The 24,726-nt window shown below is 38.4% G+C and overlaps 1 protein-coding gene across 1 annotated transcript in view; it reads right to left on the bottom strand.

Moving 5' to 3' along the window:
• The window catches only part of EPB41L4A (erythrocyte membrane protein band 4.1 like 4A), a 131,740-nt gene that overhangs the window by 19,366 nt on the left and 87,648 nt on the right, over positions 1 to 24,726 (bottom strand). The window contains exons 12-17 of the mRNA XM_031609903.2: positions 20,970 to 21,082; positions 12,230 to 12,311; positions 8,348 to 8,431; positions 5,883 to 5,996; positions 4,185 to 4,232; positions 993 to 1,070 (exon numbers count right to left, since the gene is read on the bottom strand). Of these exons, the coding sequence (XP_031465763.2) occupies positions 993 to 1,070; positions 4,185 to 4,232; positions 5,883 to 5,996; positions 8,348 to 8,431; positions 12,230 to 12,311; positions 20,970 to 21,082 (519 nt within the window). The remainder of the gene's footprint in view (positions 1 to 992; positions 1,071 to 4,184; positions 4,233 to 5,882; positions 5,997 to 8,347; positions 8,432 to 12,229; positions 12,312 to 20,969; positions 21,083 to 24,726) is intronic.

Genomic DNA, 24,726 nt, shown 5'->3' with positions numbered 1-24,726 from the left:
TCATGGTTCAGCTAAGCTTTATACAAGACCATTTTAGTGTTAAGGATTTTATAGAATCTATTCAACTCTTGAAAGTTATGCTTAAAATACGCATTTCTCATCACTGTTTTAACATATCAAACAAATCCCTATCCTTAAGAGCTTCAAAATATCTGAAAATAATTTATCACTAATAATTCTGTAGCTGAAAGAACAAGGAACGTGACAGGTTGTGAAGACTGCTTTAAAAAACGTATTTTAATCAATCCCTCTTTTGTTCAGTGACTGTTCTCTTAGGCTCTATTTATGCAATATGAAGTTCTATGTGCTTTGCTAAAATACATTTTATAAGTAAGCTCTCATGCTGCTACCACAAGTGCAATATAAAAATGGTACAATGTTAGTTGTCATGCCAACTTCTTATCATCAAGAAAAACAGAACATAAGATTCAAAACTTACTAGCATCACTTGATGTTAATTGCTGTTTTTCTATTAAAAGCTATCATTGTGCATATTCTGGGTTTAGGCCTACAGTTCACATTTTGGAAAATAAAAATACTAACATAACTAAATGCAAGATTTGAAAACAACATCAAGTTTCAGATCCATTCAAAACTATTTCTTCTACTTGCCACAACGGCATATTTTTTGCTAAAAATAGATGTTTGAAAATTTTGAAGTGTTAAAGTATATGCTGTGAATATCATATCCACCATTATCCACCTAAATTGTATCAATACTGGAAGTCTTTTATAAACACATCCAATATTTGATTTTGCCATTCATTAGTGAGATTTTTCCAAGCATTAGGTGAGAGTACATATTTGTTGCATTCACACACATGCAATGCAGCAATTCTCTCTCATTTTATTCAAGCAAGAACTTGATGCTGCGTCAGGAGGGCTGCATACATATAAAACATTAGTTCTTATTAGGGCTGTCTCAAGAAAATCCATTCTCTAGTTGTCTGTGTTTCATATAAATAAAAAGGTTTAAGCAATAAAAAGGTCACCTGTTTCTCTTCTTTCGATGCTCTCTGTTGGAATTTTCGGATTCACTGCCACTGCTGGTGTTACAACGAGAACGTGATCTGGAAAAGAGAAAAACAGCCTCTCAGGATTACTTTAACCACTAACATCTTGTAAGAAATGCTGATGTTCTCATCAAGGAATAAACAATGCTGAAAAGACAGTATTAGGAAAATTAGAGTTATAAGAGTCTAAAAGGCTTGTCGACACCTGAGAGTCATACTATCTTTTGCTTATTATATGACTGGAAGTTTCTGCCTCAAAGGAAGCACCCAGAATGCAGTGTCAAGTGCCTGCTATTTTCCTTTTGAATCATTGCACTGCATTATTGTGCTTAATTATTTTAGCTCTCAGCATTCTTTGTGGGTATGTCATAATGAAGTACTTCTTTGAGGTGTGAAAAGTTCTGCCTTTAAACTACATGCATTCTAGCTCCTTTATTACCCCTTACTGTGGGACTCCCAACAGAAACTTTACACAGTTATTCTGATTTTGCTGGCAAATCAGAATGCTCACTAGATCTGTCTTCTTCTGTTCACCTGTAACTTTTAAGTTGAGCTACTAATAAGCTCAAATCATTTTTTGCGTGTTGGGCTGTATAGATGAAACATCACTAGCACTGTGCTTCTGCTGATCTTTATAGACACAGAGTGGCAGGTGTGCTTATCAGCACAGCTTTGAGATAACCCCAGGCATAGCTACAAAGATGGTGTACCATGTGAGGAAAAAGAAAGGAAGCAGCACCTTTTTTACCACCTCCAACTGCAGAACTTCAAGCGGTAAGGTGACATTTATGGCTCTGGTTATTTAGTACTGAAAAAGACTAGTGGACCAGGCTGATACAAAGTAGACAGGTAACACTGAGTGTTGAACTTCAAGAAGAAAATGAGGATCTGACTATCAACAGGCAAGCTCTTCTCAGTATAGAGAAGTACATGGCCTCTACCATCAAAAACTTTTAAATCCCCGATTGCCACAAATCATCATTTTGGAGCAGACAGACCAACTGTCAGAGCCTTCTTGTCATAGAAATAAAGGCTCTTTTACCGTACTGCTGGAATAAGTTCTAACACACAGCATTAAAATCTGGTTTGGACAACTGTTCGGTGAAATCATGGCCTCAGCCCTAAAGAAATGCCACAGATGATCAGAGAAATTTTACCAAAATTAACATGGGATGGTCCAGAACAACTCTGGACATCAGGATTTAAGACTGGTGATGCTCTAAAGGAAGAAAAGATTAAAAGACAGCATCCAAAAGGTACTGGCTCAAGCAAGCTCAGAGAGTTCAAAGAGCAAAACATGCCCTATGACTGCAGCAATCTTACCCTCCCTAAAGTACACCTCTCTCTTCCCCCTTTCCTATACCTCATAACCACTGACACTCTTAACATTACTAGGTCACCAGAGCAACTTTTTTTTTTTAATTTCCTGGTCATTACAGCAACACTGTTCTTTCACAGTTCAAGTATTTCCTTGCTCTGATTTAAACATTTTATCCTATAAACTACCAAGGCAGCAAAACTGCAAGATAAAACATGCTATTTGCTCCAATTCAAGATAAGCCTATTTGCTCAAATTCAAGATAAGCTTTTTTCTAGATTTTCAGGAATGAAAATCTGATCTACCTTTTGAGCAATGCACATCAAATTACCTTGTTTTCACTGTCAGAAGAGCACTTGCAGAGAGACAGCAGGGCTGCTGAGCTGCTAGATGAGTGGCAGCTTACTCATGCTAGCTGTCAGAATGTTATCTTTTACCGCATATTAAACGTCAGTTTTTACTGAACTGAATAAGGTATCAAAAGCAAATTAGAAAAATAAAGGTTGTTTCCTAATCCAGGAACACAAAAGCTAACCCCAACCTCTAGCAATTACAAAGCAGCTTTCATCATTTACCTCATGTTTTCTTGCTCAAGCAAGAATCATGTCCAATATGGTCTGACACATGGAGCAAGAAACAGTCTGATAGGCAGAAGAGGCAGAACGAGTCCCCTGCAGGGACTCTGGGATAGGATTTGGTATTTCAGAGAAACATCTGACAGAGGAGGTTCATACAGTACATACTGATACAGTCCTTTTTTGATTAAAATTTAAGTAGGGTCATCAAACTGAAGAAGTGGAGAAAGTCTACTGCTACATACAGTAATAAATCTGTACATTGGCAACGTAGAGCCTTCAGGCAGAAATCTCATCTAAGCACTTGCATTTCCTACCTGAAATACCTAGCTACATCATCTGTCTTCTGTTCTTGACATTCACCATGGGTGTATCACTGGCAGACTGAAATGGTTACATCTTTAAAAAAAATTAATGTTATCTTAGGTGCAAAGTACATGAGCTCTTTCTCTGACTTCCTGTGATTGTTCTTGAAATGTCTGTATCTCTGCCAGAGCTCCTTTCCCATGTTGGTGCACTGAATCAGATCCTGGGAGTGCCTTCACTCCTTCACTAGCTTCAAGAGAGTCAGACAACAAAATATACTCCACTAGGCCCTTTTACCAACAGCCAGCAGAAGAACAAAGAGAAGCACAGCACAGAGTCATAGCAAAGAACTCTATATGCAAAAATATGTTAAAAAAATGTTGAAGTCATGGAAGCACACATCTGAATTTACACCAGCATTTTATTTGAAAGGGTGACATCCAGATAAGATTGCACAACAAAAAGAAGCGAAGCTTAACAAGAAATAAAAATGTTTAAGACACTCTGAGAAGAAGTGTCTGCTTAAAATTAAGAAGTTTAAGCAGAACAGATATGCTTCTGCATCTCCATTTTGGAGATAAGTGACAATACACTTGATATCTAAACAGAGGAAAGCAGATCAGGAGGCTAGACAGGTCAAAACACAATACGTAGATGTAAAATTCAATAACTCAGACTTCTGGAATTGACTTTCAAGCTGCAGACAAGCCTTTAGTAAACTTCCACAAACTGTTTATAATATGGTTAAAGGAAATAAAGGAAATAACATGCAGGGCAGGTTGTAGGAATCGCTGACGTGGTAAGGTTATATCAGAGAGCATTGGAAAGTGAAACTTAAATGGATGAAACACACTAAACCTTTTAAACATTCATGAGAATGGGGGAGATGAAGGAAGGGAGGAGATACAGGGAACTAAAATATTGTCAGTACATTCACTATCACTTCATGACTGCTATGGTGTATATATTTACCTTCTCCTGTGCTTTAAATCTGAATCTTCACCACTGTTTTGGGTTTTCCTGTGATTTAAGGAAGTGTTAATAAAATGTAATTGAGCACGTAACATAAATTCACAAAAGATCCCATCTTTACTATTTAAGATAGAGAAAAAAAGGCATGTGCTTGTTTTAAACTTTTCAGGGCAACTCCAGTAAGTTAGGAAGGCATGATCACATTCAAGTTCTCACTGCAAAACCTGGGCTTGCAAGGCTGAGCACACTAAGCTGGCCATTAGAGCTTCCTCCTGTTTTCAGAATAGCAAATCCTGATGTTTTCCTCTCAATTCCAGTTAAGTCTGTATACACAATGTAGCTATTGTTGTTAAACAGTTGAAAAAGGAAAGCGCGTGAACTCAACTAAGACTCAGGAAGACTTAATTAGGTTAGAATCTACTTTCTATTGTCAGCCTTTACAGTCTTACATTCAAGATAAGACTTTTTAAAAACATTCTGGTGGTGCTGCAGCCCAAGACAAAACTTGTTATTGGCATGACCACCTGTCTAGCTAGCAGATGAGTCAAATGTAAACCCCAGATGACAAACTCTTTGCATCTCAAAACAATCTCCTACTGCATAGTGCATTAACATTATTCTTTTCTTGCTGTAAGATGCTTTTGCACTGCTTTTGCACTCCTTTGTTTTAACAGAGCCCAGTGTCTTCTGACAATAAAATTATTAATGAATAAGAAAATCCACATCAACAAACACACTGCTATCTATACTTACAAGGGCCATATATTCAACAGAAAATCAACATAATTCTATCAACTTCAGATGAACAACACTGATTTACTTTATTTAACTTCTGCATGAGCTCCTTAAACATACACAATGGTTGAGTTTCTTCACTGCTTTTCTAGACAGCAATGGGCAGGTAAGAAGGTTGGAGAAGCTCAGGAACCTGACAAATATAAAACCTCCTGATGCATTGAGATTTCCTCATAGATAAGACCGTGTCTTCAAAGATCTCTTTGTAAACTTTGGTTTTGAAAGCCCAACAGAGAATTGCAATCAGAGATGTCAGAAGCTTCAGGGTGTGGGCTCATAAAGTAGTCCTGGAAGACTGTGAATACAGCACAGTAGCTATATGCATCTATATTTCACAGCAGACCATAGCACCAGTGTATCTAAGCCAGCTTAGGTGATGAAAACAGCCTCTCAGCAGGACAAATCACCCCAGGTAACATGCAGACTGTAAGAGCTCATAAAGTGAGTTGTCACTGATTCACATATCAGACTTACTCTAGGACACAAAGCAAAGTATCTCCATCCATTTAATTTCAGATTTCTAAGTTACTTAATTCAAACTAAGTTACTGTTTTGTAATGGAAGTTCATTGTCAACCAAGCAAGAGCTATCAATCCTTTTCTTTACAAGGAGAAAGGCAAAATAACTGCTGATTCATATGAAAAGATCTTCCAAGTGCAAATAATATAATTTTTTGTATTTTCAAAATTATTTTCCTCATACACAGGACAAACAAGCAAGCAAAAACCCTGATCAAGACTTACTTTGCAAAATCGAATTCCATGTTCCAAGTTTACTTTCATTTTGCACTAGCAACTGACACTTCCAGGACTCAGCACTGTCTTCAAGAGACTTTACTGAACATCCAGGATCATACGCTTCCCATTGTAAGAAGCTAACTGTGATAGGCCTCATGGCTCTTACCTCCTCCGGACTGGCTGCCCACACTCATTCTCACTGCCACCTGATGGGTTCCGTCGCCGAGAATAAGGAAACTTTGGTGATTTATTGCGATCACTGGGGGAATTATATAGCCCACTAGGGTTAAAAAGGAAAAGCAAACAAGTGACTTCTCAACTTTCACATAGTTAAGTCGGATAACCTAGATTAAATCTACAAAAACAGTGAGAAGGTTCACACATTCAAACATTCACATGTTCCGTTATATACACATGCAACAGTGTGCAAGCATGAGCATTCACACATGCTATGTAAATACAGTATTGCTTTCCAAGAGCAAATCTAGCACTGGTAAGATGACAGTTCTAAGCTTACAAAACATAGAACCAAATATATACATACTGCTATAGAATTTCTGCGCTTTGGGAAAATTTACACAATTCAGAATGAGGTATTGACATGCGTTTGTATTTTTCAGGTTTTCCGTGGATTTCAGTACAAAAACAGTGTCCATACCCCAACATAATCTTCAGCACACCTAAAATTCTGGATCATTAAATAATTTTAACTCTAGATTTCTGCTGTTAATCTACACAATCCTCTGAAAATGGCATGGAGGTATCACAAGCTTCATATACTTAAGCTAGGGTAGGACTAAAGGCTGTTACAGTGTTAAAAGTAGACTGCATTGTCTGTTCCCAAATGCCTGTAGGATGGTACTGTTGTGCCTTCCTACAGAAATGTAACTCTTCCAATAGCATAATAGAGCCTGCAATGGAATACACACTACTCTTAAGATGGTCTACTGATGTTGTAACAGGTCCACACTTCCCTGAACCAAGTAGGTTAAACATAAGATCATATTTCTGTCTGATGATACTCAGCCCTTTTCACAACAGCTATCTGCTAAATGCCTCAACATGTGCTTCCTGCTTTCCTAAAATCCTCCTTCTCCAGACTGCTGATTACAGTGATGCTCTGCACAGCTAAAAATCTGCCACTGTTCTTCTGAGTAAGAATTGATTTCAAAGTGGAAAATTTTTACTAGAAATTGTGAAAAGTTTTTTGCAACATATGGTCTGTTGCCTAACACTCCATAGTTCTTTAGAATAGACATCCTTTCAAAAACTCAATCCCACTACTCTTTGGCTCCTAAGAGTCAAAGTTCCTTCCATACTGAGAACAGCTTTAACCCTAAAGCTAACTGTGACTAGCTGACCCTAGCAATTGAACATTTGCACACTGCCTTGTCCTTACACTGAAAACTCTATGTTTACACAGAATCACACAGTAAACACGCCTCAAATACCACCATGTATAAATATGAATCATCACGTAATAATAGGACTTTGCTGTATTACACTAAGATGCCATCTAATTCACTGGCCTTTTTACAAAAGTGGCCATAAACAACCACTTGAAAAAAAAGAAGTAATAGGTTTAATACATGACAGTTCCCTAGTGCTCACTACTCCCTGCTCAAGGAAACTGAGTGAGCCACGTGTTACATCTCTGTCTTCAGAAGCCCTGAGCTGGTTTCACTCCCATGCACTAGCCCAGTTTCCCCAGAATCCATTAACTCTCAGCAACCCTTGGAAAGGATCACCACAGTCTCCTCCTCACAGAGGTTCACTCCTTTCTTCCTTACTCAGTACTTTTAAGAAGTCTCCAACCAGCTTCATTTGAAGATCCCAAGATACTACACTGGAGAAATATAATCCTGGTCTCTATCCCTTTCCTCTACACTACTCATTATTCTGTAGTACACCACCTGACTGAAGGTGTATGTACTTGCTCCTACTACAGGTTTCCTGGATAGCCAACATACCTTTGATTATCCTCATTGTCCCCTTCAAGACTTCTCTTCAGAACTTCACTCACAGTTCATGCAAGAAACACATGATCCACAAATTTCTCCAATCTCAGAATGCTGTTCTCCTGCATTTTCCACTATCCCCTTCCTAATAATTGCTAATTATCTTTTCAACTGCTACTAAGATGATGTTTTCATCATCTACCAAAAATCCACAGAACCTCATTTTAGTTGGAAAACTGGAATTATTTTTAACTCCCAGGTAGTTTAATTTTTGACTCAGTGTCATTCACTGTTTAATGGATTGCATCTCAGATCCTTAAGATCTTCCTTCCATTCTTCACATACAACATTCAGTCTCATTGAACAATTCTGTGCTATTACCAAGGTTTCTCCTTCCAGGTCTTCAACAAACATGCTCAAGCAATGAGGTCCATGAGCAGAACTCAGTGAAAAAATGCTGGGGACACCTGACTACTACCTCCTATTCATACACTTACACTGTCAGAGTTCTAACTGATTACTTACCTATGCCAGGATCAATCTTTTTATTTGCAATACAGAATTACAGTGACTATGCTCGTACATTAACATATTATATCAAAACCCCTCACTCTATTGCCACGGCACAATATTTAGCATAGCATAATACTTAAGATATCATGTCCTGCCTTACCTCTGCTGGCCATTTTCCTCCCATGGTGCACTTGTTTTACTTCTTTGGGTTTCTGGACTGTTCTCATTTTTCATATTTTTAAAGCTAAATAAAAGTAAAGATACATCTTTTAAATCCACAGAGCATAGCTCACATTTTTTTAATCTCTTAAAAATTAATCTTTGAGGAATATAGCCACTCAGAGACCCACCCTGGCTATTTGCCTGCCATGTAAAAGAAGGCCAACAGCTGATACATTAGAGAATCCCTCTTAGAAAGATAAATTGAAAGAAAAAAAGGGAAGACCTGAAAGACAGCTCCACAATCACATAATTATGGTTGCACAGAGTCAGAAAAAAGGTCAATCTTGTCTCAAAACAAATGAGAACAGACGCTCAGGCAAGAAGTCTAGCAGTAGGGCAGAGATACAGTATGCATCAGTCTTCCACAATCTGCAGTTAGCAGATTATTGAATCACAATTTTTATTTGCTCTTTTTTCATATAATTCTTGATGGAAGTTTCTCCCATGAATTTACTTAAACACCTCTTGGCCGTTTTTGTCTTTAGGGCTCAAATTGTTCCTGACAGCAGTGCACAAAAAAATTGCACAAAAAAAAAAAATTGACTTCTTTTCACATCTTCCACCCATTTCAAAACTACTCTGTGTTCTTCACAGTTCTTGTGTTTACGGAGGGAAAAAAAGAAAGGGGGGCAGAGGAAGGGAAGGAAAAGCCCTGTGAATAATCATTCCTTAATTACAAACTCCACGTCATTATTTTTTCATACATCCAACACCTGGCTCATCATATTTCCAAGTGAAAGAATCATAGTCTACTTAATCTCTCCCAGTAGAGACATCACCACAGACTTCAGATTGTCCTTATCATGCTTCTGTAGGTCATTTTTGTAGGTCTACAGCACTTTAAGATCAGAGCAACAAAGGCTGGGTCGGTAACTATTCAAAACATGACTGACTATAGGTTTAGGGAGGAACATACTTTTCCCTCAGCAACTGCTTATGCTGCCTTTTTGCTAGACACTAATGAGAGAACTGACAAAATGAAATGCTGTTTTCACAGACAGCTACTACGTGAAGCACCAACACAATCAAGGCACTGACTCAGCGTGTAACACAGGCTTCAGTATCTGCAACCAGTACCTTCGAGTGTTAAGGAGAGAAGTAGCAACATGCTCTGGCTCTTTGTTTCTTCCTTTCTTTTTCACACCATCAGGTTCTACAAATCCCACTCCTCACTGACTATGGATAGCCTGGTCACTGCCACTCCAAGTGTTGTAAGGTGGCTTCCAAGGGGAGCATGCTCTTACGAGTATCTTCTCTCCCATGCTTCCCTGCATTATTACCCCTAAGTTCAATTTCAGCCTGAACAAGCAGGTCACTTGATACAAAACTAACCCACATTAGTTTCCACTAAGCTTTTCAAGAAGTATTACTGACAGCAACCTACTACAAGCATTAAGACCACAGATCTTTCCGAAGTGCAACCTGATCAGCAAAAAAGGCTTTACAGGTGCTTACATAGGGGGACATAAGCCAGAGCTCTCTGCACAGAGCAGGTGGTGACAGACACCACTGTATGAAAGAATTGTGGCTACTTAATTCAGTAATCCACTCTTAACCTCAGCCTTTGGTTACTACAGGTCACTGAGTTAATCATTTAATTCTCACATAGCGAACAAAATGCAAAGCTACAGTAAATCAGCAGGAAAGAAACTGAATTACACTTCATCAGGTAAATCATTTTCTTAGTAATGCACTCATTAATCATTGATTCTTATTTGCACAAGCTGAAAAACAAGTGCTTGCAACAGAGTAAGCTAGTAATTTGGGTAAACAAGTTTCTGTAGTGTATTACAGAGAGCAATTTTTTTTAGCACAGCATAAGTTGCCAAACAATTCTCAGACTGAAGTTGGTTTTAAAGACATCTGAGTTGTATTTTCAAATCTTAAAAGGAGAGAGAAATAGAAATAATGCTGAGAGGTGAGCTCACTGCATTAGATTGCTAACTCATTACACATTCAGAGCAGATGCAGACACTTCACAGCTAGAGCTAAAGCACAGCATCTCCGCAGATACTGGTGTTATGTCCAGGAAATCAGCTACAAAAGGGATTGAGTTCACTCTAAGTTTTAGAAAAGACCAGGATCTGATTTTCATGGGAGATTATCGTTGGGTTTTTTTATTTATTTTTATGACTAACCTTGAATTTACATCATTTATACTGAAGGGATGACTAACTCAGCAGTAAATAAAACGTTGAACTATGAGAACTCAGCTCATAAAAGCTGTTGAAAGATGCTGTGTAAGCATGACTGAGAAGTAATGCAAGAATTACAGAGGATGGAGTAAACTACCAAACTGTGAATGTTTCACAGAGGATGCGTGCTGCCTGCCAGGTACACTGAGCTCTATAGACATGAAAGGTTCATACTCATGCAGGCACAGACACACAAAAAAACAGACCTCTTTCTAAATGGAAAGCATGCAAGAAAAGCCACTTTCAACTTTTTGTTTTGATGTTTAGAAGTGACTAATACTACTTAAAATCATGAGTCAGGCAGACTCTGCCTGAGAACTGTTTTCGAAATGCCAAGTTAAGAAACTAAACCCAGAAGAACTTCTGAAGCCTCCACACTGAAAATTTCCATTCTACAACCTGTTCTATTTTTAAAAAATGTATATACAGCACTGGGAACATAAGCAGTAGTTAAGGGCCCCTCCTACCCTATACTTTCATCTCTGCAAAACTATGTCCTCATTTGGACCACTCTCTCTCCTACCAAATCCTGTACTGTTTTCTGCTCAATGGCCTTAGTTTCAGCTGGATGGAGAGGAAATATCACAGGTATTAACCTGTGATCAGTATTATTTTCTAAGGGCAATAATATTAGATTCCAATTCCCTTATACCAAGGAGGCAATTAAATTCATCTCTTCTCTGTTGGAAGAACGATTTAAAATATCAGGCAACAGGAAACCCTATCTATCAAGTATTTACAGTAGATCTTTTGTTCATTCCTTCAGAGGTCAGTGTAGATACCCAGCATGTGAAGGCCCCAGACTCAATAGAGAGGGTAAGATCAGAGTTCCTCAGCTCAAAAAAAAGCTGTTGGGGTTACTGGGAATGCAGAGACAGACATCTGGTAGGTGTCTTGTCTTAGGTAACTAAGCAAGAACAGCCAGGCGCTGAGTGTTTGACTTATTGTTTTCCCAGATCATCTGGTTTTGATTCTAAATTCTAAATTTCACCTAAAATTAAGGGTGAGGATATAAATCCCCTTCTGAATCTGAACCTCACATCTTTCTCTCAAATATGTCTTGTCTATGAACAGCTGCGCTCTTCAGCACTGACACAGCAGACCATCCAAGTCCAGAGGAGCCCTGGCAGTTCACTACTGCAAACAAACATGAGATTTGTGCTCTTGGATTTACCAGTGTAATGGGTGATGGAGGGCAGCATTAATAGCACTGATGGAAGAAAGGCCGTACCCAGCAATTCCCTGTCCATGAACCCCAAGCAGAGCTTGTTCTGTCTGTGGAAGGAGGGAACAGGAGAGAGACAGGCAGGTCTTCACACCTGTCCTGATCAGTGCCCCTGGTGTCACAATTTGGTTTATTAGGTTTTAAACAGAGACTATCTACCCATTAATATGCCCTGACTTGTGGGTTTCCAAACTATGCATCACCAGAGCAAGCTTCTGCTCTGGATCAGGAGAAGATCAGGGCTTGCTGAAGTAAATGGGCAGCACTCTGTTACCTGAGTCAGCAAATATCAGAGAGTCCTAAATTTCAGGGCAGGAAAAGCTATGACTGATGATTACTGAATGTGTTGCTTTATCCACTGCAATACACAAAGCTGGGAGGGAACTGCTGGTCTACTCACCTTTTCACTGGGGAAGGTGCAATAATTTTCGTAGTTCCTTCATTATCCCCATTTGTTGTAATCTGGTTTATGCCACTAGATTCTGAAAAAGAAAATAAAAACACAGGACACCTCCTCAGCAGATCTGTTCATATCTGTTGAATCTAACTGCCTATTAAACCCCAGCAGAGTATGTGAGATAAAATAATACACAAAACATCTGGCAAACGTCATACTTGTAAGGAGGTATAAGAATCACACTTTTGTGTCTTATTCTCATTTCTAATTATAGCACATCAATATAGCAGTTCAACATAGTGAACAGTCATTACTCTTCCATGTGAGGCAGAGGAATTAGCAGCTGTTGTTCCCGCAGGGGCACTATGCCATTGCAACCAGGAGAGAATTTCCTGCTCCAGTCGCCAGTGAGAAGAGAGGTGTGAATATAACTCTGTATGGTTTGCACTATGAGCTTGGCAATCTCCTGTGTAGCTACTGTGGACTCTAAAACAATCATTAGATTAGATAGTAAAGCAACATGAATATGTTCATTCCATGGAACCCTTTCAAACTGACATAGCAGACTGTGCACAACAGTGATATATCCTAAGTCACAAGTGCAAACATAAAAACTGCAAACAAATAGTTCTGAAAACTAATAATGTAAATACAAAAGAGAATGAAAAATAATTTATTCTTATGTAGTAATAATATAATTATACTAAATATAAATTAACTATATATGATGTTATACAACTGATTTATTATATATGTAATGCAGTAATAGTGACAGCTAAGTCTCACTTTGAATGAGTAAGAAATAATTGGCCAATAACTGAAGGTAACCTGTCTAGTTTCTAGTTTTGTACCCAAAACACAATACAGAACCAAAGACTCACATCATGATCCCACTTTTTCCACACTGTTGGCATGAGAGAAGCCACCAGAGCTCTAAAGAAGTGGTATGAAGGTACACTTTCCCTAGTTTCTGAGCATCTACATAACAGGCTTTAAAGAAACAGACTGGTGCATTCGTAATTCAGAAGCACTGAGAGCCAAGGGAATCTGAATATTATACACTGTCTCTGTTAAAGCCAAAGTGACATCATATAGTGCTGTACAGATGCATACACTTCAGAACTGTTCTGTTTTGCTTGATATGTAGCACAGGTACATCACACAACTCTGCTAGAGAAATAACAAACAAAAAATGTACTAACCACCAATAAAAGTTTGTTTCTGTTAGCACTAAAATTTCAGTTTCCATGCTGACTGATAATTTCAGTCATTTCTCTCAAAACTGAAGCAGATGTTAAGAGAAACAGCAAAGCAACATCATTAATGACATACATCAGCTCTGGACAGGACAATAGGGGTGTTCATTGGAGACACAGAAACAGACTGACTCAGGCCTGTAACAGCTAACAAGGAAGCACTGCATCTGTCCTGCACATGCAACAGCATCAGTACTGCTGTCAATACAGCATTGCAAATTCGAGCTTTTTCATTTGGCTAAAACTAAAACCTGTCACAAATTAAGTAGTGGCTCCCTTTTGCATTACTCACTTTTCCACAGTACATCCCAATTTCACATGCCACCCCTTTTAACACAGAAAGTCTCTGCACTCCCCTCTACTTCAGCACGGAGATTTTAAGTATATCCTGCAGTATAACCAGCAGCAGCTCAGTACCACACAGCCATATGCTCACTGTTCTTCTCCCATTGGGATGGGGAAGAAAATGGGAAAACAAAGTAGAACTCATGGGTTGAGATAAAAACTATTACTAAAAAAAAAAAAAAAAAAAAAAGGGAGAAATAATAGTAATCATTATATATATATATAAAATCTTTACTATTATATTTATAATCGTTATTATTATATATAATATGTAACATGTATTTACTATATATATATTTATATATTTATATATGTATATAATGATTATATATTATCATAATAATATATGATATATAATATATAATCATTACTATTATTTCTTTAATATATATATCTGCATATGTGCATTTACAAAACAAGTTATGCACAATGCAATTGCTCATGACCTGCTGACCAATGCCCAGCAGCTGCCTTCCCAGATAGTTTTATGGCTTTTCTGCATGCCACATCATACAGTACAGGACATCCCCTTGGCCTGTTTAGGTCAGCTGTCCTGGTTCTGCTCCCTCCCAGCTCTCTGTGCCCTCCAGTACTGGGAGGGCAGTACAAGAAGCTGAAACATCCTTGGCTCTGCAGCATAGCACAGCAGCAACAACTAAACCACTGGTGTGTTACCGACATTGTTTTTCTCCTAAAAACAAAAGACAGCATAATACTAGACAATATGAAGAAAATCAACTCTGTCCCAGCTGAATCCAGGACTCTGAAGTATCTTGTCAGGTGCCTCACCAGGTGTGTGGGTCTCCTGTGTGTCAGATCTGTTAGCCTTCTGCAGATGTCTTGTATGCTGCAGAGGACCTCAAGCAACATTAGTCATCTTTGCTTAAGCAATGTAGTTAAGCTTCTTCCTGTCTGACCTTACTGCTTGTTATGATTTAGTTTACTTATTTCTCTACTTAGCTTTTCGGAGTAACACCTGGCAGGGAAAGGGAGCAGCCTGGGTCTCATACATCATTTGCTTCTCCTAGACATTTTTTGAGGGTTTCTTTTGTTTGTTTGTTTGTTTTTGGTTTTGAGTGTAAAGACTAGGAAGAATTTGAAATATTATATGAAGGAAATGCAGAATGGGCAGACATTCACACTGAGAACTGAAAGTAAAGTGTGGGGACTCTGAATTAATCCTGTTTTGTTGAGGACAACTAGCCAGGTCTGCGGATTGTCTGAAGCACTGTACATCTGCCCTTACAACCATTTTCTTTTCAATAATGATGCAGTGACTACTGCCATTGTGATCTGCTTGGTAAAAAGACTGAATCTACTGAATTAAATATTAATGGATTAAGAAAACCAATACTTTCATAAAGGAAAATGATCAGGGAAAAGAAGTCCCCAAACTACACGGAGGGCACAAAAGACTGCTGCAAAAATTCTTCTTGAGATCTCTAAAAATGCTTTCAGTCAAAATCACACATAAAGATGACAGTACGTGAGGAAAGAAAGTGAAAACTTGCCACTTTAGGGAGGATGCTGGTAGTGAAATGAAAACCAAGTAGTTAGAAATGTCTAACTACCAAGCGTATCTCAGAGTTTCTTTTCTTTTTTTAATAGAGATACATATAGCTTGCCTTTTCTATGCCATCAAATACATGAAATAAAAAAGCCCACTGTAACAACTTCACACACAAAGCTACCCTTGTTCCAAACAGCAGACGTAATTTTACTAACTTTGATATTGAGCTATAAAGGAAGTATAAAGGGCTTCCCATTAAGCCCCTTGGAGTGCTTCTATCCTGATGGAGTGACAAGAACTCAACTCCCAAATCATGTCAAAGCCACTCAGAAAAGAAGAGCAACAGCCCAATTGCTCCAGAACAGATCTTTTGCCATGTCTGGCAATAACAATGCACACAGGCACCTGTGATGTCCAAAGGTGGGAATTTATGCAATGCAGTCAGCCCATCCTAGAGCAGAAAGTCTGATGGTTCTGCAGCAACCTGGGCTCCTTGTGTCCACGCTGGTCCTGCAGAGCCTACATCAGCACATCAGCATTTGGATCAGAGTGCTAGCTAACCTTCATAAAAGCAGCAGCTCCTTCTCACTGCTGATTATCCTGGCTACCTCTGTACTTTTAACAAGTACTTAGTTGAGTGAAAAACAGAAAAGACAGCATACCAATGACAATCACATAGAGCCGGAATCTAGACAGAAATACAGATTAATTCCCTTCTACTGAGAGTTCTCATACAAGAGGCATCTGATTGACTCCACCCTTGCCCATATTTAGAAGCTTTTTTATGCTTTTTCTGGGGGGTGGGGGGAGAAAAACAAAAAACAGACAACAACAACAACAAAAAAGAAAACCACAATTTTTGCTATACAATTATATTGTATAACCATCTTAAGTGAGAGAAATGCTTCTATCCACAAAGAAAAATAATTGTCCGTAAGTATGTTCCACTTCACTTATTTTCTGTGACCTTACACAGTACTACTGTTCTACCAACATGTATCTCTGTATGTTAGTTTGTCTAATATAAACAAATAACCTCCAGAAAAATTGTCCACACTACCTTCTCGGTATTAGTTTCTTACACTTACTCTTTCTTCTGAGAATTCTCAAAAATACCTTAGGTAACCAGGTAGGTTTTCTTGGTTAAGGTAAGCATTCACAGAACTGAAATTTCCCAGAAACATGAATGAATACTTCGATTCACATTACAACAGTGCTGATGCTCATTTCGGCATTCAAACTTAAATAGACTTTAATAACACTAAAGTCCAAAGTCTCAAGAGCTGGCAAGCTAACTAAGTCTTTCCCGATTCTCATCAACTGAAGCAATTTCACTAACATTATCTGGAAGCAGTCTTTGTACTTAAATCTATGAATGAGGGCTGAAGATAATGTGATCAAAAGCAAAACATGCAGTAGGAGTCCATGCTTTGCATTGCACATTACTAAGAACTAATAAAAACAGACTTCAAAAGTCTACACTCATATAGCTTACTCCATGATAATGTTTTACAAGCTAATTTACAAACCTTATTTGTGCTGACATTGTCATCTGCATAAAATACCGCAATAGTCATGTTCATCCTTTTAGAAAACCTGTGATTTAAATAACCTTTTATATTTAAAACTCAAAATAAACAAGTAAATAAATAGATACAACTGACCCAACATTCATTTTCTAAGATTCAGCTTTCAAACTCAATGACACAGTTTTCTGGGAAAAGACTTATAACACTTTGAGTGCCCCAGTTCAACACTCCTATCAACTATGACTGAGGTAATGATAAGTTAGGTAGGTTAGCCAGGGCACGGATTGTGACCCCAGGGAATTAAAGAATACAGGGACTGGGGACTGCTTTAGTCCTAGCTTAAGGACTATTAGAATTCAAGTAAAACTGCAATTTTAACACTTATTTGAATGAATCTCCATCTGGCTTTTAAATCAGAATGCCAAGGTTTACTTTACACTGGTTTATACAACTATACAGTTTGCAAGGCAGTGTCAAGTCAAGCCTTCTGCTAGCAAAGAACATTACAAGTCCTGAGCAATGCGTGTGCCACCAGTGAATAAACCAGGACCCATGGCAACAGCTCTGTCCACACCACTGTTTGCCAGAGAGAATGTTCCTGGGGAACTTCTCAAGTGCTGTACTTAGAGGAATAAAGGACACTTTCATTGAGCAGCCTGTACCAGTTATTGCGAAAGCTGAATATTATCAGTCCTGCGTAAGAGCAAAGCAGAACAATGACTGATCCTGTTCCACTGTTTGAGTTTATGATTTGTGACCAGAACAAAATGTTACTCTCTCTCACCTGAAACTGGGAGAATATGAGAACTAAATAAGCTACGCATACCTCAGGCTTAAGGTTTAACAAAATAAAACAAAGCAAAAAATGTTCTCCAACCCAACACAAACTTGAACAAAAACCTGAACATACATAGAGGGAAAAAAAGCACTAATATAAAAGCACTGATTGTCCAGCCAGTGAAGTTTTCCCCTCTGATTTTTCTAGATTCTTGTGCTGCTGAGATTTGCAATGTGTTAAGTGAATGATAAAATGGAAGTTACTGCACTTTAAGCAACTGCAATCTAAATTCTAGGAAAATAATCTGCCATGCTAACGCCCAAATGCCTGTTCAGCCTCTTCTACCAAGGGAATCAGACAACTCAGCACTGCAAACAACAGTTAACCTATGCATTCAAGTGACTGGAAAAAAAAAGAAGAATACTAAGAATACTGTGCAACTGCTAGTAACCCCAGAACATGTATACAAAAAGGAGGAACAGCAAAAAACATTTTAACGAAATGTCTGAGGTTAGAGACTTGAGCACATCACACAGTATCTGCAACCTATACAGCAGTATCAGTGCAGACTGCACATGCTACAGCCATGCATTTGTAGCTACTGGTTCACCTAATCGTCCAAAAACACAGTTGTGGCTGGGCTCGTTCCTGGCACTAATATGTTTAAAACAAAACAAAACAGCTAACTGACGGACTGTAGACAGAGAAGCATTTGTTTCATGCACTTAATGTTGCAATGTTAAGAAAAGGAAGAAAAACTAAAGAAACAGGTGAGGAAAGATGCTGAATTCTGGGAAGATAAGAAGTTGCTAGGTTTAAAGTTTGTGGGAGAGGAGAATAAGTGAATGCTGTTAATTACAGAAAGATAAATTAAAAGCTACATTCAGTTGGATGCCAATTTAAGCAGCATTTGCAGAAAACATCTGATTTAATCTAGCAGATGTAAACTAAAATCACTTTGTTTAAAATGTTGAACAAGGCATATTTAATCTTCTTACACCATACTAGAAACATGAAATTAAGGAAAAAGGACAGTCATCAATGGAAACCACTGCTATATCTCACTATGCAAAAGGAATATTTATTTTAAGAAGTAACATCATATTATTCTCTAAGAGATTTAAGTTATGAGGCATTTTAGTTCATAAGAGTGTTTAGATTGCATTTTCATGATAAAAACTATTCTGTAAAATACATGTTAGGTCAGCTGGCTTTGTTTTTACCAAACATTGCTTTAAAGATATCAAATGGACCCAATTCATTGAATGAAATGGACTGAATACTGCTGTATCCAATAGCCATATTAGGGGAAAAAGAATGCATATAACCCAGTGATATGCAGCAGATTGTCAAACAGAGGAGAAGTCACATTAATCACCCATCAGTGTCTGAAAATTCATTTAAATGGACAAGAACTAGCAGTTTGATTATCAGTATGAATTCTGAAATATAAAATAAAAAAAAAAGACTCAAAAATATATTCATTTATGGAGAAGAATGCATTTTGTAATTACAAAGTTATTTTCCTTAGACCATATAGTAGATTGGAAATTAATCAAATTCAATCTTAAGAGCTTTTGAGGTAATATACCTACATCAGTGGAAAGTGACTGCACATTTAGAACACGTGGCTTATCAGCTAAGCTGAATTAAAAGCAAGACAACAGAATGATGGCTAGAAATTACACAAATACATACAGATAAGACAGGACTGGAAGTTAAAAACAACAATAACAACAACAACAAACCACCATCCTTTCTACTTTATCTTTAAAGCAAGACAAAGAATTAAAATCCTCCATAATAACAAACAGGCATTGACTGGCCAGGGAATTCTGCATCATTTTACATAAGCAGAACAGATCACAGGAAGATTTTTCATTGTCTCACAGTTCCAGCCAAAAAAACTGAAACAATCACAACGTGGTCATGAGCAGGCTGACTTTCACAGCCTGACTTTCATCTGCCTGCACAGATGCAAATGTTGGTTTCAACTAAGGGCTGAGTTTCAACTGACAAATTTACCTCTGAATAACCACACCATTTTCTGCACAACTGAACAGGGGGACTAATGAGATGGGAAATGCCATTCATCTTGAAACACCACTCAAAGAACAGGACAGTCCAGCTGAACCAAAGTCAACAGGTTCAAGGGTAAACAGCAAGACAAGCCACAGACAAACTGCAGAATATCCTGAGTTAGAAGGGATCCAGAAAAGACCATTAAGTCCAGCTCTCCCATAGGACTACCTAAAAGATAAACCATATATCTAGAAACTCGTTGACAAGAGGATGTATGATCTGAAAGCAAAGCAGTCATATTTTTACACTTAAAAAACAAACAAACCAACCCTAATCACCGTACTCTATACTGGATTTATATGTTCATATGCTCCAGCAGCAAGAGCTGTAATTATGCAACACTTCAAGACACTGCAGCTACAAGGCAAAACACACTGGCTTTGTTTCTGAGCCAAACAGAGGCATCCACATTAAACAAAGGACATCACCAGACGCACAAACCTGCACTTCTTAAAATCTGTCACTCTCAAAAGTTCACAATGCTGTACTAATCCATGATAAAGCTTACTTATATTTTAAGGCTCAGGCAAGTTCTTCTTAAATCTCTAACACATACTCACTTCTGTATTTAACTCGAGGCACAAGTTCCACTGAAATCTGTGTTAAATGCAGTTACAACACAGCTAAGTATATTTGGAATATCCCTGTTAATACATTTCAGGTCACATTAATTGTTTTGTGCATGACTCCTGTGATTAGTACTTCTTTTACATGCTTCCCCAGTGCCTGCAAAAAATTTCCGTTTTCCTCTGGTGTTTTCAACACGTAGTTATGAATTTCCAGCCCACAAATCTGAATCATGTTAAAACTTGATAGAGGATAGCATTAGCTTCTGTTCCACTTAACATCAAACTATAGGGACATCACTCTAGCTTCACTGAATTGGGAAAAGAATGCAAAAGAAAGGCCTTGGTCAAGTGGTGTAACAATGGGATCCCAACTAGAGAGAGAGAGATAGTGTTCCTGTAAAACATCTTTTCACTGCTTGTGTTCAGACTTCTCTCTAAATTAGATGTACAAATATGTGTTATAATTTTCTGATCCATGCATCTTTTTTATTTTTATCTATAACAATTTTTTAACAACTTATAGTTAGATACACATGCTGCCTTAAAAGAAAGCCGAATGCATCTCTCAGAAATCCTCAAGGACACTGAACTAATTTTAAGTTATCTGTTGAGAGGGAAATGAGCCACACACCAGGGATGAAATCTTTCCACAGGTAAAGCATACAAAAACTTACCTGTCTGTTGCGTCCTTTTTGGATATGTCTTACTACGACTTCTTTCAATGCACTGGTCAGGCCGTGGGAGCTGAATAGAAGGGTCTCTGGTCATTTGAAAAGACATCCTGCCACTTGAAAACACAACAAAATCATTTGGATAAACAGTTGGGGAAGATATCTAAGAAATGAAGGATCTACATTGAAAAATGCACAGGGTTCAGACAGCGTATTTTTAGTGCTATTCCTTTCTCGTTCTCAGCTCTATAGTCCTGCAGAGAAAAGTAAGTAATCAAATAATTAGTAATTTGATTAGGTCCTGAGTTCTCCCTTTCAGTTTTTATCTCTGGAAAGCACACAGTTAACTTTGTTCAGTTTCAGTCACTGAGAAGCTACTAGTTCTGCCATAGTGGAAAGACAATAAAAGGGGCAAGGAGAGCCCAGCAAAGCAAAGCATAACAAAGACTCTCACTAGCATAAACTGACAGATTGCAAGCCAAGTAAAAGACTTGATTCCCACTTAACAGCAAGACTGACACACCATTTTAAAAGTAAATACATTATTCTACATTCTAATGTCTCTCTCTCCATGTGAGTACACAGAATAAGGTGTTCATAACAAAAATGTGAAACAGGCTCTATACTCCTCCCCAGAACTTCACGTTCGCTTCTGGAAACTTACAATACAAAGGAAGTAACAGTATTAACTCCCAGTTGCTGTAACACCTGCCATTCTGTGATTCAGAAGTCATCAAGTATCGAAGTAGCAAGCACCAAGCGATTACACAGATGCTCACCACAGATTTTCTGAGCTACATGAACACACTCCACTAGGATCACTGAATTTTCACCCAGAGCCCCACAGGGGTAGTGAGCATTGGAGAACTATGATTTTCTCAACATTTGTAAAAAGATTAAGGACAAGAAAAATTTCTAATGCTATATCAAAATAATGTCATTTTTCAATATTCAATTTCAATTTTTTCCTCCCAAGTAAGCCATAAAACAATTCCTTTCAGCTTTCCAGTTGTGGGACCACACCAGTCTCACAAATTCTAAAAATGGTTTTAACGAAGTATCTCTAGCTAAGGTCTTCCACTCACACTAACACCTCCACATACTCACCAAAACATCTGATATTAAGGAAAGTGGTTTTTTTGAAAGCCAGGACTAAAAATAATAATATGGTCTCATATTATTATATATATTCTATATATATAGCGATGAAATTATGGCTCCTGCTTTGAGCTAATGATGCTTGCTGTCACGGAGTTATCTCTAGATCTGTGTCAGTGACAGGGAGTGCAGGACCGAAGAGGAAGAAAAAAAAAAAAGGTGTTAACCATTTACACTGCTCTGGCTTGGCCTAGTGACTAATGAGTGACTTGAGGGCCTGCGCCTCGGGAGAGCAGGGAAGGTGGGGGGGAAAGGGTAGGGAGATGGTAGATGGGTCTAAAAAAGAACACGGCAAGGATCTGAGGAGGAACATGAATTTACTAAATGCAACAAAATCCAATAAAATGAGAGAGTCTGTCCAAAGCCGAGGCCTTACTCTGTAGGCTGAAGGGAACCATGTGCTTTTCTCCACAGTGAACTGAGCAAGAGAGAGGGAGAGCAACTAGAGTCCTGCCAGGAGCTGCACTTTTCTTCCTCTGGGCTTGAAGTCCTCTGGGAATGCCGCTGCTCCTCCTCCCCTCCCAGAACCCAAAATGCCCAAAAAAGGCAGCTCACAGAACCAGAGCATTAACTCTTTAACTCCCACTGCTTTACATGATGTTCTGATCTGGAATATCGACAGCAACAATGACAAAACCACCAAGATGCAGGCATAAAACACTGTCAGTGCTTTGGGGCTAAAACAGATAAAAAGCAAAGAAACGATCAAAGCAAATAGAACATTCTCACAGCAGATAAAAATGGCAATGCTGCCATTCTGAATTCCAAGAGGAGATTTAATGCATCTATCACTAATTGGTTACCACTTCAGTTTTTTTAAAAAGAGAAAGAAGGAAGACCCATGGAATTATAAGACAGTCATTCTCACTTTTGTGCCCAGCAAAGTCATGAAGCAGAGATCCATAGATAGGTGACAGCCAGTACAGCTTCACTAAAGGCAAATTGCGCCTGAAAAATCTGATGGCCTTATCACTGTTTGACAAGGGAAGAGCAACTGATGTAATCTACCTGGATACTGTTCTGCATGACTCACTTGCCTCTAAATTGGAGATTCATGGATGAACAACTCTGTGGATAAGGAACTGTCTGGAAGGCAGCATACAAAGAATTGTATGATAGGATAGTGGGATTGAGTGCATCCTCGGTAAGTTTGCAAAAAGACATGGAGGTGTTGGAGGGGATCCAGAGATGGGCCACAAAGATGATCAGAGGCCTGGAGCACCTCTCCTTCAAAAAAAGGCTGAGGAATCTGGGCTTGTTCAGCTTGGAAAAGAGAAAGCTCTAGGGAGACCTCATCACAGCCACTGCACTGCTTCCCAGGCTCCAATGTGCTGAAATGGTCCAACAGGGGAAACTCTTTCTAAGTACACTGGTAGGAATTAAGGGGACTCCTATCCAGTTTCATAGATGAGATTTTGTAGGTCAGGATCAAACCAGAAAACTCAAAGGCAGGACAATCATTCCTCTATAACCTAAAGAAAGGAGAAGCTGGATCATGCCTGATAACATGATGTCCCAGATAATTTAGGTTATGAGAAAATATGTTGGAGAGGATGAAACAGAAGCACAACAGTGATCCTGGCTGGAGACAGTCCAGTCCACATGAACTCAGGCTCAGCATCAGCATAGTCATTTTCCCCATCAGTAACATGTTCCCTACATGCAAGATCTTTACTCCAGGGTTAACAGCAAGCTGACTGTGACTTTTCTACCTGAAGGAGGAAAAATATAATAGAGCTACAACTGCATGCTGCTATTTGCAGCTACCACAGCTGCTGACTCCAGTCAAGGAGCTGCCAGAGACATGGTGGGTGATGGTTTTCTTGCTTTCCCAATAGGAAGATCGATGTATTTTTTAAGTGATGGTGGAAATAAGAGTATGAAAGACAGACAAGAGTAGCCAAAAATAAACTTAAATAAACCTGTTGTATTTGTGGGCCACAGAAAATGCCTGCATAATTTGCCATTATAGTAAAAACACCTTTTCAGACATCAACTTCAAAATAACTACGAAATATAAAAAACTATCTTTATTTCGACGTGAGTCACAAGAAAAATATTAACTTTTCAGATATGACTTTGATTTACTGCTCTCAACTCTCCCTTTCAGGTTCACAGAATATTTAACTTTAAAGCAATTCTAAAAATCAGACCATACATTATTTAGTTCAAAATTGTTCTGCCAATGCGACAGAACTGGATTTGGCCTCAAGGTGAGCCAGGGAAGTTCAGGTTGGATATTAGGAAAAATTAATTATCTGAAGAAGTGGACAGACACTGGGATGGGCTGCCCAGGGCGGTAGTTGAGTCACCATCCCTGGAGGTGCTGAAAAACTACTGACATCCTGACATACTGCAATTTATCCTATATTCTGCTACTCTTTTGTGACCCATTGTAAAGCACTGTGAGCATCATAAAGCCACGCTCTTAGCAACATCTTCCACATATATAGTGTACCATCATATTAACTTCCCTTTATATCATACTCATTGCTTGGTTAACTCTGGCTGAAACTGAGAGTAAGCGTTCCCTATAAATCCTTAGTCTGACGTTCACTGCTTATTTCAAGGCTCATCATCTTGAAAGCTTATTCAATTTTTC

The sequence above is a fragment of the Phasianus colchicus genome, chromosome Z (genome assembly GCF_987193195.1).
Source record: "Phasianus colchicus chromosome Z, bPhaCol1.hap1.1, whole genome shotgun sequence".
NCBI lineage: Eukaryota > Metazoa > Chordata > Aves > Galliformes > Phasianidae > Phasianus > Phasianus colchicus.
Note: the sequence above shows the minus strand (reverse complement) of the source record. Positions and strands in the feature narration are given on the sequence as shown.